Below are 18,631 nucleotides of genomic sequence, written 5' to 3'. Positions count from 1 at the left end.
GCAAGCGAAGCAATCATGGGGATCGTCACGGGGAAGAAGGCTCTGACGCTGGCGATCTCGTTGCTCGCCGTCCTGGCGCTGCTGCTCCTGCCGTGCGCCGCCGCACGCCCCGTCCCCGGAACGGCCACCATTGACGGCAGCCGGAGCCTGCACCTGCCGCTCCGCGGGTCGCTGCTGCGCGGCCCGGAGAGCGTCGCGTTCGACGGCGGCGGCGCCGGCCCCTACAGCGGCGTCTCCGACGGCCGCGTCTTGAAGTGGAACGGGCTGGCGCGCCGCTGGTCCACCTACGCGTACGGCCCGGGCTATAGCGCCAAGGCCTGCACCGCGTCCAGGACCCGGCCGGCGGAAGTCACGGAGAGCATGTGCGGCCGCCCGTTGGGCCTGCGCTTCTACTACAAGTCCGGGAACCTCTACATCGCCGACGCGTACAAAGGGCTGATGCGTGTCGGGCCGGGCGGCGGCGAGGCGACGGTGCTGGCCACCATGGTCGATGGCGTGCCGCTCCGCTTCACCAACGGCGTGGACGTCGACCAGGTCACCGGAGAGGTGTTCTTTACGGACAGTAGCATGAACTACCAACGCTCGCAGCACGAGAGAGTCACGGCCACCGGAGATTCAACGGGCCGTCTCATGAAGTACGACCCGAAGACGAACAAGGTGACTGTGTTGCAATCCGGCATCACGTACCCTAACGGCCTCGCCATTAGTGCCGATCGGACACACCTTGTCGTAGCGCTTACCGGGCCATGCAAGTTGATGAGGTATTGGATCAAGGGTCCCAAGGCGGGCACGTCGGAGCCGCTTGCCGATTTACCAGGCTATCCTGATAACGTGAGGGCTGACGTCAAAGGTGGATTCTGGGTAGCACTACATCGGGAGAAGATGGAACTGCCGTTTGGCCCAGACAGTCACCTTCTCGCCGTGAGGATCAATGCTGACGGACAGGTGGTCCAGGTGATGAGAGGACCCAAGAGCGTAAGACCGACCGAGGTGGTGGAAAGGGAAGGCGGCAAGTTGTATATGGGCTCGGTGGAATTACCTTATGTCGGCGTAGTTAGTGAATAGAAATTTGATTTTTATATCTAGTGTTTTTAGTTTAGGTATGCTATTTTTCGATGTTGCTATTCTAATGGGAGCTTGATTTTTTTGAACATTTTATCAAGATTGTATATACTCGTTGAATGATTACTTACTGTACTTCAGCGAAAACGTTTGGGTATACTCCGCCAAAATTTGGTATAATACAAGTGATCGAGGGTTCATCCAAAGCTACTACGAGGTACCAATACCTCCCGAGGACCGTAATTCTGCAAATGTCTTTCCGTCCAAAAAGCACTTAGTAGACCGTGAATAATGAAGATGATTAGTCCCTCGACAAATTTCAGTTTCTCCCCTAAATTCGACCTTGGTCGGGCATTGATTATGTGGCAAAAGGCACTGCCAGTTCTATGAAACCCCTTTGCACTGCACACTGTACCCTGCAGCTATCGACTCAAGAAGTGCACAGCAGCTAATAAGATCTGCACACAGCAGGCAGCTCAGCCTCAGCAAGAACCATGGAAACGTTTGGTGGGGCAAGCTCGCCAGAGTGGCAGGCGAAGAGAAGGCTACCCATCGTTTCATGGTCCTGCGCCATGGCCACGGTGCTAGCTCTCGCGACGGTGGCGCCTGTTGCTGCCGGAAAGGGAGACGAGGCGGCGTCGGGGGTCGGCAACGCGGCCGCCGTCTCGAGGATCGCCGCCACCTCGGCGTCGGCACCACCGTCCAGCGTGAACGTCACGTTGATCTGCCGGTCGACCCCGGAGCCGCGCGCGTGCGAGACCGCGCTCACGTCGGCGGAGGCGCGGTCGGCCCGGGACCCGTTCGCGGCGTCCGTCCAGTTCGCGATGGCCAGGGCCACGACGGCGCGCTCGCTGGCGCGCAACCTCTCCGCGTCCGCGCCGGCCGTGCGGCCGTCGGGCATGCACGACTGCGCCGAGCTGCTCGACATCAGCCTCGCCCAGCTCCGCGACGCGCTCCAGGGGTGCGCGGCCGACGCGGCCGGGGCCACGACGTGGCTCAGCGCCGCGCTGACGAACCAGGGCACGTGCAACGACAGCCTCGCCGCCGCCGCCACGCCGGTCCCCGCGGGGCGCGACGCCGTGCGCAAGCAGGTCGCGGCGCTCGCGCAGTTCATCCGCACCTCGCTGGCGCTGCACGTCAAGAAGGTCAAGGGCGGGGGAGGAAGCGGCGTCCCACCGTCCGCCGCGCCGTCGCCTAATAAAGGCGCCGCGTTCCCGTCCTGGTTGCCCGAGCACGACAGAAGGCTCCTGCAGTCCCCGGCGACCAACGCCATGACGCCCGACGCCGTGGTGGCGCTGGACGGCAGCGGGACGCACAGAAGCATCAACGAGGCGATCGCCGCCGTCACGGCGCCGGTGGGCACCATGGCGAGCGGCGGCCGCGGAGCAGGAGGATCCAGGAGGAAGGTGATCCACGTGAAGGCCGGGCGGTACAAGGAGAGCGTGAGCATCTCGTACCAGCAGAAGGACGTGATGCTGGTGGGCGACGGCAAGGGGAAGACGATCATCGACGGAGACAAGAGCGTCGCCGGCGGCTACACCACCTACTCCTCGGCCACCTTCGGTACGTACGTAGGCATCCATCAGCCCTTGCACGAGCACGACTAGCTAGTCCTTCTGTGTACTCTTGGATCTGGTGACAAACTTTTTCTCTTTACGCGTAAAGATTTTTCTAGGCTTTATCGATCCATCTCATCTACACGCAGTACAGAGCGTACCACACCAATGAACGAGTGCGATGTTTCACTTGCCATGTCGCTCACATTTGAATGTTGCCGCTTTTTCTTAAGTCTGTCGACAGTACACTCCTATTGTCGAGTATGAACCAACCAACGCCCTTTGTGATCTTTGCAATGACCGACGATGCAGCTGCCATGGGCGCCGGCTTCATCGCCAAGGGCCTGAGCATCGTGAACAGCGCCGGGCCAGAGAAAGGCCAGGCGGTGGCGCTGCTGGTCGGCGGCGACCGCTCCGTCGTGTACCAGTGCGAGATCAAGGCGCACCAGGACACGCTCTTCACGCACTCCAACCGCCAGTTCTACGCCGAGTCCGACATCTCCGGCACGGTGGACTTCATCTTCGGCAACTCCGCCGTGGTCTTCCAGCGCAGCAACATCCAGGCAAGGAAGCCCAGCCCGGGGCAGCAGGACGTCGTCACGGCGCAGGGCCGCGACGACCCGAACCAGAACACGGGGATCTCCATCCACAGGTGCCGGATCACCGGCGCGTCGGACCTCGGCAGCACGCCGGTGTACCTAGGCCGGCCGTGGAAGAAGTACGCGCGGGTGGCCGTGATGGAGAGCACCATGGACGGCTCGGTCGTGCCGGCCGGGTGGCTGGCGTGGCCGGACCAGCCGGCGCCGAGCACGACGCTGTACTACGGGGAGTACCGGAACACCGGGGCCGGTGCGGAGACGAAGGGGCGGGTGACGTGGACTGGGGTGCACACGTCAATGTCCACGGCGGATGCCACGGGGTTCACCGTGGAGAAGTTTATTATGGGGAACTCATGGTTGGGCGCCACTGGAGTTGGGTACACTTCTGGACTGTAAGAAAGGTTGTAACATACAGTGAGTATACAACACCTGATGCCATTTACTGATTATAACCTGGACGAACAAATAAATTAGCCCAAAAGAGAAACTCTGGAAATCCTTGTGTAAGAAGTTTTATAACCAGTTTAATGTGAGAATATGGCATCAAAATATGGTGTTTTGTGCAATTCGTTGTAATCTTTTTATCACCAGATAGAATTGCATCAGATAAGATAGTGCAAGCGGACTACAAACTGGAAGCCCAAGGTAAGATGTATTCGGTATGACAAAGTCTTCAAATATAAATTTTGACTCCAATTTCGATTGCAACATAATATCAATTGTTATAAAGTTAACACACTTTGAATCTATTCATGCAATCCCTATATATGTAGACATACACCGATACACGTGTAATTTGACTAATTGTTGACAAAATATCGTGAACCGTACCTTAACCCGGGTTGGCGCGGGGGTAGTCAAAATAAGCCTTTTTGGACAGAGCAAATGCTGCTTAAAAGGTTGGCAATCAAACAATTCAGTACTGAATTGGTGTAATGCAACCGTTCTGAAACTTTGGCGAGAATTTTGCCCCACTTCAAGCTGGCGTTTCTGAAGCTTTGAATGAACTACCTATGAAGTACCCCAATTTTAGCAGAGTGCAGTTTCTCCCTTAATTTGCTCTGCAAAGTGCTCGGCTGCCTAACTATAAAACCATGGACGCACCCAACTGTTCACCACGAGCTCACGCGTCTAGCTGGAACCATGGAAACGTTTGCTAGGGCAAGCTCGCGAGAGTGGCAGGGGAAGAGGAGGCTACTGCCAGTTGCCGCATGGTCCTGCGCCATGGCCATGGTGCTAGCTCTCGCAACGGCAGCAGGTGTTACGTCCACAACAAAAGGAGAGAACCAGGCAACGTCGACGGGCACTGTGGGCGCCGTCTCGAGGATCTCCACCTCGGCGGCCGCGCCGCCAACGAGACAGAACGTCATGTTGATTTGCCAGTCGACGCCGTACCCGAGCGCCTGCGAGACGGCTCTGTCGTCGGCGGAGGCGCGGTCGGCCGGGGACCCGTTCGCGGCGTCCGTGCAGTTCGCGATCGCCCGGGCCACGACGGCGCACGCGCTGGCGCGCAACCTCTCCGCGTCCACCCCGACCGAGCCGCCGTCGGGCATGCGCGACTGCGTCGAGCTGCTTGACATCACCCTCCACCAGCTGCGCGACGCGCTCGCGGGATCCGCGTCGGATGCAGAAGGGGCGCGGACGTGGCTGAGCGCCGCGATGACGTACCAGGACACGTGCAACGAGAGCCTCGCCGCCGTTCCAGCCTCCGCGGGGCGCGACGCCGTGCGCCAGCAGGTCGGCGCGCTCGCCCAGTTCATCGGCACCGCACTGGCGCTGCACGTCAGCAGGATGGAGGGCCGGAAGGGGACCGCGCCGTCCGCCGCGCCGGCGCCGGCACCGGAAGGTATCACGTTCCCGTCCTGGCTGTCCGAACACGACAGGAGGCTCCTGGAGTCCCCGGTGGCCAACATCACGCCGGACGCCGTGGTGGCGCTGGACGGCAGCGGGACGCACAGAAGTATCAACGATGCGATCGCCGACGTCACGGCGGCGCGCTCTCGGCCGGCGAGCGGTGGCCACGGAGCAGGAGCTAGCAGGAGGGTGGTGCTCCACGTGAAGGCCGGACGGTACGTGGAGACCGTGAGAGTCCCTAACGCGAACGTGATGCTGGTGGGCGACGGCAAGGGGAAGACGATCCTCGACGGGCGCAAGAGCGCCGGCGACGGCTACACCACCTACAACTCCGCCACCGTCGGTACGTAACGTAGGACCCTGCAGTCTCTGCTCGTGAACGAGATGAACACGTGCTGTTCTCGTTCCTATTGTAAGCTTCGTGTTGCAGTTGTGCTGGGCGCGGGCTTCGTCGGCAAGGGCCTGAGCATCATCAACAGCGCCGGGCCAGGGAAGGGCCAGGCGGTGGCGCTCGTGGTCTCCGGCGACCGCTCGGTGCTGTACCAGTGCGATATCCAGGCGTACCAGGACACGCTCTACACGCAAGCGAACCGGCAGTTCTACGCCGAGAACGACGTCTCCGGCACGGTGGACTTCATCTTCGGCAACGCCGCCGTGGTCTTCCAGAACTGCGGCATCCAGGCCAGGAAGCCCATCACGGGCCAGAGGGACACCATCACGGCTCAGGGCCGGGACGACCGGAACCAGAACACCGGCATCTCCCTCCAGAAGTGCCGGATCACCGGCGCGCCGGACCTCGGCAGCACGCCGGTGTACCTGGGCCGCCCGTGGCGGAAGTTCGCACGGGTGGGGGTGATGGAGAGCGACCTGGACGGCTCCATCTCGGCGGCGGGGTGGCTGGAGTGGTCGGATCCGTCCGCGCTGAGCACGCTGTTCTACGGCGAGTTCGCCAACACCGGGCCCGGTGCAGCGACGAACGGCCGGGTGGCGTGGAATGGCGTGCACGCGTCGATGTCCGTCGCCGAGGCCACGGAGTTCACCGTGAAGAATCTTATCGCGGGGGACACATGGTTGGGGGACACCGGGGTTCCTTACGCCTCTGGACTCATTGAATAAAATCAGCATGGACTGTGATGAAATTTGTGACTTCATCCAGTTGTGAACTGATGAACCAATCCAAATAAAAGAAAAAAAAGGGAAAATTCTGTGAATGCGCATCTGCTGTGACTTGGTCGAAATCGATTCCAGTTGCAGTGATTCAGAGATACTGAAATTCTACTGCACTAGCAGGAACATGAACAAGTTGGTTTGATGCTTCAGGAAACAACGCAAGTTTCATCTCGCTTATCGAAACGAGATGTGTACGCATGCAATCGAACTAGAAATGTGGCAGGAAGAAAAAGGCCCACGGTTCGGTTTATTCTTGTAGCTGTTCTCACGCGACTGAACTCCAGATTAGCTCTTATTGCGTGATCGCTCCATCAGCTTGTCATTTCAGAGCATCCTCGTCGTCCAAGACTCGAAGCGTCGACAGCTCGATGAAATCAGTGACCCGGATTCCCATTGGCCTGCACCACAGTTTGACAACAGAAGAAAAGGCAAGCTCTGGGTTCAGGCATTCTGAATTTTCAGATCCTTATCTGTTCTGCAAACGAACAGAGTGATCGAGTGAAGCGAGATGCTATGCTAGTAAGGGCTTAGCACTACCATGGAAAGCAGGCCTTCTCCGGCAGCCGCATCCCGAGCCTGGGCCCTTCGTCGTACCCCTCGCAGACCATCTCTCCCCTGTCGTCTCTGTAGCACACCACTCCTCTCACCTGGTCCTCAAACACCTGGAAAGATCACATCGAAATTGGCACGAAAGAGTGATCCGATTTCATTTGCAAGCTTGTTCAGAAGCTACGGGGCAGTGGTTACTACTACTACTCTACTAGTAGTTAACAAAGAACACTCACAGGTGGATGGAATGCACTCACCGTCTTCTTGATAGATCTTGCAGAGTTGGATATGTGCTCGCGGCTGCTGTGCACGGCCGTGCTGAACCTCACTGTCGCTGTCGCCTTCCTTGTGCCGAAACTTGGAATGGCCAAGGAAGGGGCGGGATGGCAAGAGCTCCTGATCGCCATTGGGCTCTTGAAGGGAGGAACCCTTGCCAGTTTTGGAAAAGAGAAGGGTGGTGAAGTGGTTACCATAGGAGCGAGCTCTTTTTCAATAACGAACTTATTGCAGTTTGGTTGGTGCTGAACAAGATGTCACTTTTATATGCAATGCTGCTAAGTCCGCAAGCAATGATCATAAAAATGGACAATGTGTCCAGATAAGGGGCATTGTTAATCATGTCTAGCTCTATAGTATCATTTACTTGCAGTTGCAGGGTTCATTTGGTAGCGATTTTTTTTTTCCTTCTTGTGATATGTATTTAAGCCTCGAGTTTTGAATTTTTTTTGATATTGTTCAAAAAAATTTGTTAAAAAACGGCCCGTTCGATGATTGGCTTGCCAAGTTGCCATGAATTTAGCAATCTTCTTTCATTTGGGTGGTGTCTCAGCTTATCATGCTTCCTTTTGGGTTTGCGGGCCCAGTCAGTCCCATCATAGACATTATCCGCATAATTCTTAATAATACTCTCTAATACAACCGACAAATCCTTATCTGGTGATGTGATGCACTTGACAAAACAATTAGATATCTATTGCCAACAGTGGGCAAATGGACCCCAATTCAGTAGCTTCAATCACCTCAGCAATTCCTTAAGACATTATTTGATTTGTAAAGGCCTCAAGTGTCCTCTTCAATGAGATGTTTTAATCGCGATTTAAGATTTGAAATGTTTGTATCACTGTCTGTGTTGATGATGGAGATCAAACCTCACCCTGCAACATAAAAGAAACTTGTTTATTATCCCTCCCCATCCAAAGGGATCAGCCCCGGCCTAAAAGAGCTGCCACTACCTAGATCGGCCTTGATGAAAAGTTCTTTCTTCCTGGATTGCGCAAAATAACTGCGCTCAGTTGTGTTAGAGAAAACATAAGAAATTCCAGTCCGTTTACAAAGCCCATAGAGAGGCAAAGTAAACCAAAAGAAGGCAACAAACAGAACGAAAAGAATAAAACAAACCAAAACTCACAAATCCAAGAGGGTGAAATACACATGCACAGACGGCCTCTGGCATGGCGTAAGATGACAAGTTGCTAGCGTGGAAAGTCAGGCTAACAATTGCAATTATAAACAGAAGAGAAACTAAAATGATGTACCATATACATTCCCGTGAGTCAGCATAATTACACTCGTTTAAGCCCAAATTTTCTCTCGAGTATCTGCTCACCTCTGATGACAAATCGCAGTTACATTAGTTTGGTATATTTACAAAGAGCAACCATAAGACGGTAGGCCGTCCAGGTTCACATGTGCAAGTCTCTTCTGCAACAGGGTTTCATGCCGCAGCACCTCATGCCATCCACTGAAAAATGAACCACATCCTTATTTACATGTTTTTGAGCCATTCCATCGCCTCTTGGAACAGAAGCCCAAGCAGAATGCAGTGACTGTATGGCCTCGTCCGACAAACCATTCCGACTGAGATCAAGCACCTTCAGTTGCTTCGCTGAGATAAGGGCCTCCGCCAGTTCTTGGATAATTTGACAAGAAGAGTAAGAGTTTTTCTGTGATGAACTTGCGCAGCTCCTATGTGGACCAGATAGCGCACAGTGGTTCTCATTTTCTGCTTCATCTTCACTGTCTGCAACCTGCATGTTCTCAAGATCGAGGTTCCCTCGGGCTATAGCATTGCTTGTTTCAGGGTTGTTACATTGTTTTTGCTCATTGGTTGTTGATACTTCCTGCATGTCTCCGTACTGAATTATTCTCTTTAGTGCCGAGTTTGTGTTCTCAGCCAAGCGCAGTTCCTCCAGTTGGTCATTTCCTGAAAGCAGCAGAAGATTATTAGCTTCAGAGACCTTTTTCTATTGTTTCAGTGTAACTGTTCATCACCTGATAGTGCCTGAATAATACAAACAATTCCAGCAAGTCCAAGGTTGCATCTGTCCAGTGTGAGAGATCTAATGCTGCATGGGGGATTCACAAGCATTGCCTGAATAGCATCGCATCCCTGCATTGTACAATACGACACAGCGGATCATGGCTCCCGAGATATGGTAATACATCTTACCAGAACATCTGAGTAGGAATTAAACCTCCAGGTTAATTGAATTTCCTCCAAGGTTTAAGTCAAGAATATTGATACGAGAGAGATTTGTACAGATTTGTGCAAAATCAGGTGCTGTAAGGCCACAGTTAGACAACTCCAACCTCAGCAAATCATGAGATGTACAAGATAATGCGTTAGTAAGGCTAATTGTCCCAACCTGCATAAGAGTAGCACAGATAAGATGAAATGTTTGTGTACAACCTGCAAATATGAACAGTACATGGCAAGCAAAGCCTTTAAAAAATTTAAAAAAAATGGAAAGAAAATTCACCGGTCCAATGGAAGTTCCACCTAGCAGAAGTCCGGATAAGCACGAGGATTGTGCAAGCAGGCACAGCTTATCAACCGTTAACTTATTCAGTTTTATACCAGTCAGGCTTAGTTCTGAAAACCTGCAAGGACAAAATGTTATACTTGATCTATTATTTCACTACAAGCTATCAATAAATATGGAGAAAACTTCTGCTAACCTTGTCAGAGAGGCAAGTTTGGATAGAAGGTTGAGCATTGCATTGCCAGATATCGGATTGTTCTTTCCTGTCAAGAGTGGAATTTATGAGCATTTGCACATGAACATTGCCAATAGTCTTATTTAAACACAAATCACAAGTGTCGTGCAAAAGAAATACCTAATGAAAGATGTGAAAGGACCAACCCTTCATGCAGTGCATCTGCCATCTTCTGAACAGTTCGTGATGTGATAGAACACTGCTCAACATTCAAGCTATAAAGAGCTGTAACAAAGTGAAAAAAGAATCATATATTTTATAGGCAAAGTAAAGGCACTATGACAAGTCAACTAAACAAAACAAGAAAATCAGAGAAAACCACAGCAAGCCTGTATCCTAGCTTCCTCCAGTTTCCGAAAGATGTAATATGCATTTCTAATGATATATCAAAATCTACATACCTTTGCACTTTTGCAGAATTGTGAAAAGGTAAGAACTGCATGCATCAGTCAGGCGATTCCCAGATAGATTAAGTACTTCCAATCGATCAGTCATAACAGCACACTCGCATATCTGCTCAGTATTTAAGGAGGCAAAAATTACTTTGTGATTTTTACTCAATATATGTTGTACAGCACGATAGTATATTTTAGTATTTAAGCATTTGTGTTAGGAAATGATCACGGACCAAATCTGCCGAGTTCAAACAAAGGTTCTCCTTTGATAAATAGAATATTATTCATTCTCAAAAAATGGTTTGCATATCTTGCATTCTTGTAACATGATTCTATTGAATATAGTATATAAGATTATTATATGCTTGCGTGTTTTTCTTTGTTTTTAAACAGGATCCACATCATAAATGTGCAAAAAGTGAATGCAGAATTACCATATTATTTCAATTTAATGAATAGGTCTCAGGGATCATAAAAAACCTGAAATAAAGCAGTGGGACCAAATCGATTACAATGCAAATCCAGAGTCAAGCCACCATATGTCTGACTCGATGAAGCAAATATATGCTGAAGCCTTTCGATTGTTTGGTTTCCTGTGATTTTTTTAACAGAAATAACAGATCAGTCCAACAGGTAATAAGAGCAAAGTAGCGGTTCTATACTATCCCACAAATTAAGATCAAAGCAGTATAGTCAGCAATGGAGTGGTTGAATAAGGTCCTTAAAAGGCTATACCAATCATGGGTTTGGGTTATTGGAAGAGCATAAAGCACTACATGTAAGTGATCAGTAGCACATGTTCGGTAGTAAAGAAAGCACCCATTTAACTGTAACTGATTTCTACAGTGCTGTCAAAATAATGATGCATGGTGTAAAGACAAAACAAAAATGATTTCAACAGTGCTGTCAAAATAATGATGCACGGTGTAAAGACAAAAAAAAATGACCTGAGTTACTGGAAAATAGGTACCTAGTATGTTATGAGAAAGATCCAATACTGCTATTGTTTTATGTGATATTAGGGCATCAAGAAAGGGCATAATTGACAGATCCTGCAGTCCGCAATCAGAAACAATGACTTCATCTTCGGAGACCTGTCAGAAAACAGAAGACGTGCATATTTGGCAAAGTTACTATACCTGCTTTCTAAAGTTATCATTCAGATATAAGTCATACGTATCTAAAATGCTTACCTCAAGATTATATAGTTTTGTCAGCAACTTCTTATTGGGTGCTTCTGATAACTTTGTGCAGCAATCAACATACAATTTCATCAACCGCTTTGGCACCCAATCTTCATTATAAATATGGTATGTCAGAAGATGTTAAATTGTTAGCTGATAAAATTATATGCAAACAACGTTTCACATTTTCATCATGATGCATTCCTATGCAAAAGAATGAACTTCATCCATCAAAGCCAAGCACCTGTAAATACTGTGTATAGGGGAAGGAGGAAAACAGAGATGACATATAGAGATAGCTGGTGCTAGCTATGTGTACAAGCTCAAGTATCCAATGGGTGCTTAAGAATCCCAAACACAATTAATCTAAAGCTTGTCTTTGAGCCAGACCCCAAAAGCCCCAGTGACTTGGAACACAAATTGATAGGCATATTTTTGTATTTGGAGCAGCTTTAATGCTGAATTGCTGATGCATAAGGAAACCAGAAAGTTACGAAGTACTGCTACATGCCATTTTCAGTCGATTAAAAGTTAGCATCAGCACAACCACGATGACTCAATGATGGTCTAAAGATTGTATGGGCCAGCACTGGAAGCTTTAAATAAAGAGCAAGGTATCTTGACATTGGACGGAAAGCGACATTGTCATGGATTTTGCCTATTGTCATTACAATACACTGGAGCAGTTGATAGATTGACACTACCATTTTAGTAGGTTAGAATGATCAGTATGTAAATCATGTGTTATATGCTATTCGTGTATTAGACATGTTTAAATCCTCAGATCGGTTATACTGTATGCCAGTAACAAAGATGGGTATATTTCTTCCCTTACCCAATCTTGCCTAGCCTTGCTCTTGGGCAAGTAAATTTGTATTTGGGCAAGATTTCTTTTTTTTTCACTTGCTTTCGAGAGAGATAGTTACGCTTTTCTCCAGTACAAGGTTTTTCTGGCCTACTAGACAAGGGTGCCAATATGAACAAATGATTTTCATGTGTCCTAGTCCTAGCAACTATCGTTGGTGCCAGAATAGTAGTCCTAAGGAGATAACTAAGAACACGGCAATCTATTCTATCAAAAGATAATTTAGATGCATACCATCAATAATAACATCAACACACTTCTGCTCAGAACCAAGCTGATCATCATAGTATATTGGTGCTGTATCATCCAATACCTTTCCACAATACTTGAGTTCCCCAATGACAGGCAATAAACCTAGAAAGTAACTAAATGTAAGACCCCAATCAGAAAATCTAGCGAAAATAAACTGTAAGTGTACAATACTAGGAGACCAACCTAGCAAAGTAGGATAAATGCAAAGAATACAAAGTATAAGAAATTGGCGAGGAAGTAGAACTTAAAAAAGGCACACCTTTGACCCTTTTCTCATCAGAAATCTGAAGATAATACACACATGCCAATTCAACTTTGAGAGATTCAATGCTAAAAGCACCTTCATGTACATAAGCACGTCCATCCAAGTAAACCAGATGTTCACCAATTCTGAAGGCCCAAAAGTGCTGCACAGAAGAAACATCCTATTTATTCTAACAAAACACAGAATATACATAATGACTGCTGAGGGTTTGAGGCTAAGGACCATGCAAATATTCATTAAAAGCTACTCTCAAATAGACAGGAATGTGCACACAAATCATACATCAATCCAACGTAGGCTTGACTATCGTATGCTCCCACACACACAAAAAAAAATGAACATCCATGAAGGTGGCAGACTGGCAAGATGATAGAGTTGTGGAGTGAAAGCATCCTTTGAGGAAATGTACACATGTCTACATCAATCACTTAACAAGTGAGCTGCACACAGCAGCTCAATCTTATGTTAAATTTACTCCGGTCCATGCAACAGATGGAATGAAAAACAAAAATGTGTTCTTATTTGGTACAAGATCTGCTCTAGCGCATTAGCACATTTGTGGCAGCACAAGGGTAATTAGCTGAATTAAAAACAACACATTCTCACTGAGTTTTTCTAAAATTAAACCAAAATTTTCCCAAGAACTTATAATTTGGTGAGCATGGGAAGATAGAATTAGCAATAATACTTACATGATCAGCATCTGTGAATTGAAAACCAACAGCATTTTGGCTTTCATGCCGACTGTTTGAACCAGGAAGACGAAACTTGGAACCACTTGCTGCTGATTTGGATGCTGATCCCTTTCTTACACTGGAAGCACCTAATTCTATCCCTTCAAAAGCATGACCAATAGGACTACTTGATTTGAATGAACAGATACTCTCCTCAGCAGTGCAGGGTGCATCCCTTGTATCATTAGGTTCTAAAGCATCCTGCAGGTGGATAGTAGTTCTCAATATATGGTTCTTTCAGAAAAGTACAATTTGAAGCCAAGAACTGTTTCTTTAAATTTTCATCAACATCTAACATAACTTGCACAAAGACTCCAAAATCCATCCTGGGCTTTTTATTCCACCTCTCTCCAAACCTCGACCAAACTAGCGTTCCACAGCAAGACAACATATCCGCAGGCAAAGAGAACCAGCAAATGTTGTGAACAACATTTTGGGTCTGTTTGGCATCTCTCTCCAGAAATTCATGGATCTGGAGCTCGGGGTACATTGAAGGCCTGTTTAGATGAGCTCCTGGAGCTAGTCTAGCCCCATGAACTTTTGGAGCTGGAGCTTTGGACAAGTTGAGGGTATTTGCTTTGGGCATCTTGATCTTATTTGGGACTAAAAGTAGATATTTGAACTATTTTATTCCATCCTACAAACTCTAAATCCCGCATGGATCTTAGAGCTGGAGCTACGCCAAACAGGCCTGAGGGTGTTTGGGTGAATCCATTTTGTTTCCATTTTAAACTAAAAATAGATAGCTAAACAACTTTATATTAGCCTACAAAATACAGATATGATGTAGAGCTAGGAGTTGTAGCCCTGCCAAACAAAGCCTATGTTCAATTTTCTGTAAAGAACATAAGTCCAAAGGATTGTAACTGTTGTGTTACCTGATTTCTGTTGCTTTTCGCTCCTTGATCTGTTGGTCATGAGAAGGAGATGTCAATACAACTAGGAGGTGAAATTTAGCCATTCCAACATGAGTATATAACACAATAAACCCTGTACCTGAGACAGACATACTATTTGCCGGACTAGTTGATGTATTTTTTAATTGAACAATTTCAGGACTCTCTTCGGATTCATCATCTGATAAGACCACTCGTACACGTTTTCTACCAACGGAGTGATTAGTACATGATCTACTTAAAACTGTCCTTGTGTCTTCAGCCACATCACATGGTTCAACAACCTTTTTAGAAGAACTATGCATCTTGCGTGCCTTTATCTTAGATGAGCTCCTACTCTTATGAACGAGTGAAGCAAGAGTAACATCATCATCAGATTCCTCAGAATACTTATTCCCAAGCTGCCAGTTGTCATCCTCAGGATCAAGCATATTATCAGATATACAACCACCTTCAGTGTCAGTTTCTGAGCAATAGTCACTAACAGTATCCCTTGCTTCATGTTGATTCAATAGTTGCTTCAGGTTGTCTATTTTTTCCTGCATTTTCCTGAAAAGTAAAGTCTCTTTAGTAACAGGATAAAATAACATCCTTCTGCACAAAGCGCAATACCTGTTCTTATTAACTTACTTTGCTTCTTCAATATTATCAAATCTGACCATGTGACTGTAATGCATGTTCTCAAGGGCAGAAAGTTGCACATTAGGTAGGTCTCCTTCCACAGCAATCCTAAATATGATGTGATGCAAGTATCAGAATCTAAAGATGGAAAAAAAACATAGTGTTAAGGACAAGAGCAGCTAACTATTATAAGATAGACTGTATGGACACAAACGCCACAATAATATGACACAAAAACTAAAATGGCAATTTGGGTTTTAAAAATAAACACTCTTATGCCAATACAGTAGTGCATAGTTTCAATCCCTTAATATATGCAGTGTTTTCATAGAAGATTTGTGCGATCCAGAACTAAAGATGCAGCTGTCCCCAAAATATTGGCGTTCAAATTTTCTCATTTCTTAACCACAAACTTCAATCTGGAAAGGTGGTCAATGGCCCCGTTACTTCTGGCATATTCATGAAATCTCAAAGCATGCAAGAGCAAGTGTGTTTAAGATTTGACTTTTGGACAGGAAAACATCAAGACATTACCTGTAGCCTTCTTCATAAGCTTGCAATGCACCAGCCCAATCACCACAAGAATCAAGAACATTGCCAATATTCACTTTAGCTAATGCTTGCCCCTGAAAGAGCACATATCACAGATAAGCATGATTTGAATCTAGAAGCATCAAATAAAAGAGTGCAATGGAAAGGTGGTCCTTCTAGGTAGGAGGCATGTCAGAATATTCACAAATACGAATAAGGACATGTAGACTCACCTCCAAGTTCCCAATTGCCCGATATGTGTTCCAACTTTTCATGTACCACTTACGTGCTTTGCTGAAGATTCTAAGCTTTTGGTACGACTCTCCTATCGATAGAAGAGAGTCACTCAGCTTTTCCTTATCATGAAGTTCAGTTGCTACCCTTTTCTTCCCTTTCGAGAATTCCCTGTGCTGGAGAACAAATAGTGACATGAATGAGCCAAGGATTATTATATTGAACCACAGTGCCTTTTTCATATTAATGGGGTGAGCATACGTGCATTTGGCCTAGTCTGTATCGATTTAATTCTTTTCATTTGTGAAACTTGGAAAGCATATAAACTGACAAATAGTTAAGCATCCAAACCTAATATAGCAAACAAAATTATGTGCGATGGGTTCATTAGGCTCCTAAAGTTTTCAAACTGACAAAATTCAAACGGTTGGTGCAACATGAAAACAAAGAATATTGCATATACTGCGGTGTGGATCTGCTAAAGAGTCTGACCAGATAAAAAACTTATGTCCCCAACCAAATAGTTCCTTCAAGTCAAGTTACTTTTCTTTATATTGCTCAGAAATGTTCCAGGTTAACAGACTGTAGTGCAAGACAGAATACAGGCAATTAAGTCGGAAGTTATAATCTCACACTAATAAATAAGTTCAGAAGGAAATGATGCCCCAAGCTTACAGCTAATTGTATGTGGCTAATGATCACATAATAGTTAGTAGTTACCATTCAGTTCACTTACTTTTTCCCATGCACATATCATCCTTGCCTTCTCAATAAGATTATCCAACCACGCATGCTGCTCAAGGAGGAGTTTTCTCTCTTTAGATGTTCCACGAGCATTAGAGGTATCTCTGACAAGTTTCTTCAGCTTCTGTTCGTCTTTCTTCAACTCGGCAAGTACTTCAGCTGCTTTTGTAACAGTTTCGATATTCTGGTTAATTTGTTCTATTAAGGCATCCTCATCTTCCAAGCATGCTGCTATTGTAAGAGCTTTTTTGTAACAAAGTTTTGCCTCTTCGTACTTTTGAACCCGAGAATGAACCTCCCCCAGATTTATGAATCCTTTTGCCTCACCTTGAGGATGGCGTATATTCCTACATATCGCTATGTCCTTCTCAATGTGCCCCTCGGCTTTATTCCATTTCCGTAATTCAGTATAAACATTACCTAGATTATGATGGAGCCTGGTTCGAGCATCATCATACGAATCTACCTCTTCGTCATCACATATCTTCAGACCCTGGATAAGTAGTTTCTCAGCTTGTTCAAAATTATCAAGTTCCAGCTCGAGCATGCCCATATTATTGTATGCATCAATAAGCTCCTTCAGAAAATCTGACTTTTGAGAAGGAGATTTCTCCTTTAGAATCCTTGCCAGCTTCATTGATGATTTAAAATACTTCTTGGCATTCCTTATAGCACTATGGTCGTTTTCAGATCTTAAAAGCATTTCATGGTATGTTCTCCCAAGCTGTGTGCTAGCTCGCTGCTGCTCAACAAGGTCATCAGACTCCTTTGCAAGCTGTAGGTGCTTCTTCTGTCAAGCCAGCAAACATCAAGAAAAACGAAGTGTGAGTTCATGTAGCAAAATCAGCAAACTATTCTAATAATAAAATCTCAATTGAAACAAGATTTTTGCATTCAAAGCCACAAGAGGTAGATTACAGAATGATCATACTTTCATAGATGTGCTATAACAGGATGAGTACAGCACAATCGGTAATGTAAGGTTGGTTATCCAAGGTTTATAAGCATATAAAAGAAGTAAAACCATCACATATGGCTAAGACCACCACTACAAGCCCAAGTGTATGCCAAAATGGGGGTGGGCGTTACATGTTCATCTCTAAACATAAATTTAAAATGCATTACCATATCATAATTTAATGTACAGACACACTACCAGACAGTCCACACCACAACATGCATTCAAATGACTGCAACCTCCCCTAATACCATAATTTCAACAGTCAAACCCAACACTTGCCACTGTGCAGTCCAAATGCATGTCCAAAATAAAAGACTACCAAATGGCCCAAAACTCCTGAAATTCAGTAACGATATTCCAACTTCAGGACAGGTGGGAGCGCATTATGATTATGATTATTCTGCACAGCTTAACTCCTGTCGTTTTCAACATCTGGAAACTATGGTGATAAGTACTGAGGACTGAGGAGCAGCGGGATGTGAGAAGTGACCTGGTAGGTGAGTGCCTCGGAGAAGCGGCCGAGGCGGAGGTAGACCTCGCCAAGCGACTGGCAGGATGGGAGGAGGTGCCGCTGGGGGAGGTGCTTTACGGAGACGTCGTAGTCGATCCGCAGCCAGCGGAGCGCCTCGACGTACTCGCCGCGGCGCTTGTGGATGTCGCCGATGACGTTGGCCCAGCGCGCCTCCTCCTCCCGGCACCCCTCCGCTTGCGCCTCCTTGAACGCCCGTTTCGCCCCCCGCAGCTCCTCCTCCTCCTCCTTCTTCGACTGCAGGCCGCCGCCGCCGCCGCGCCCCATCGCGGCCGCTAGGGTTCCGTCCTTTTTTCCCCCTCCACCCGAATTTCCCGTGTGGGATCTCGGAGGGAGGGACGGAGGAAATGGCGAAATGGTGGGTATTCTCCCGCCAAAATATTCGGGGACGCCGCCTCGTTTTCATTCATTTCTGGGCTGCGTTTCTCGTGGGCCTGAGTAGACAGCGTAAATATGGGCCTCGATATTTTTTTTGTCGATCCTTCTTCTACAAAGTCCAAAATTCCTGGAAACTATTACCTTGCAAAAGTATAGCCCACGGCCAGGAAAAGCCCAATATCTTTTTCCATGAAACTATTACCTTGCTGGCCCAGTACGTTGCACTTGCAACTTTCACCAGCTGAACAAACTCGA

The 18,631-nt window shown here is 47.3% G+C and overlaps 5 protein-coding genes across 5 annotated transcripts; 3 read left to right on the top strand and 2 right to left on the bottom strand.

Moving 5' to 3' along the window:
- The first annotated feature begins 15 nt into the window (after nt 1–15).
- On the top strand, nt 16–1,065 carry LOC112899042 (protein STRICTOSIDINE SYNTHASE-LIKE 10-like). Its single transcript, XM_025967372.1, has one exon. It carries the CDS (start codon nt 16–18, stop codon nt 1,063–1,065), a length of 1,050 nt encoding a protein of 349 aa, XP_025823157.1.
- A 491-nt stretch (nt 1,066–1,556) lies between these two features.
- LOC112899032 (pectinesterase-like) lies at nt 1,557–3,613 on the top strand. The gene is made up of 2 exons (XM_025967363.1): nt 1,557–2,625; nt 2,931–3,613. Exons 1-2 carry the CDS (start codon nt 1,557–1,559, stop codon nt 3,611–3,613), a joined length of 1,752 nt encoding a protein of 583 aa, XP_025823148.1.
- A 747-nt stretch (nt 3,614–4,360) lies between these two features.
- On the top strand, nt 4,361–6,223 carry LOC112899022 (pectinesterase-like). Its single transcript, XM_025967356.1, has 2 exons — nt 4,361–5,414; nt 5,502–6,223. Exons 1-2 carry the CDS (start codon nt 4,361–4,363, stop codon nt 6,185–6,187), a joined length of 1,740 nt encoding a protein of 579 aa, XP_025823141.1. The 3' UTR covers nt 6,188–6,223.
- A 59-nt stretch (nt 6,224–6,282) lies between these two features.
- Nucleotides 6,283–7,298, bottom strand: LOC112874881. Its single transcript, XM_025938447.1, has 3 exons — nt 7,048–7,298; nt 6,779–6,903; nt 6,283–6,639 (listed from the first exon to the last, which is right to left on the bottom strand). The coding sequence occupies exons 1-3, from the start codon at nt 7,261–7,263 to the stop codon at nt 6,561–6,563; spliced, it is 420 nt and encodes a 139-aa protein (XP_025794232.1). The 5' UTR covers nt 7,264–7,298; the 3' UTR covers nt 6,283–6,560.
- Nucleotides 7,299–8,263: 965 nt separating this feature from the next.
- Nucleotides 8,264–18,312, bottom strand: LOC112896717 (protein TONSOKU). The gene is made up of 20 exons (XM_025964831.1): nt 17,960–18,312; nt 16,501–17,298; nt 15,764–15,940; nt 15,534–15,625; nt 15,009–15,107; nt 14,479–14,927; nt 14,361–14,389; nt 13,441–13,683; nt 12,743–12,890; nt 12,466–12,585; nt 11,376–11,476; nt 11,153–11,276; nt 10,663–10,775; nt 10,189–10,300; nt 9,908–10,012; nt 9,749–9,815; nt 9,550–9,670; nt 9,265–9,435; nt 9,062–9,179; nt 8,264–8,993 (listed from the first exon to the last, which is right to left on the bottom strand). Exons 1-20 carry the CDS (start codon nt 18,263–18,265, stop codon nt 8,473–8,475), a joined length of 4,014 nt encoding a protein of 1,337 aa, XP_025820616.1. The 5' UTR covers nt 18,266–18,312; the 3' UTR covers nt 8,264–8,472.
- Between the last annotated feature and the right edge of the window lie 319 nt (nt 18,313–18,631).

Source organism: Panicum hallii, chromosome 1 (assembly GCF_002211085.1).
Source record: "Panicum hallii strain FIL2 chromosome 1, PHallii_v3.1, whole genome shotgun sequence".
Taxonomy (NCBI): Eukaryota; Viridiplantae; Streptophyta; class Magnoliopsida; order Poales; family Poaceae; genus Panicum; species Panicum hallii.
The sequence above is the reverse complement of the archived record's forward strand: the minus strand, read 5'-3'. Positions and strand labels throughout refer to the sequence as shown.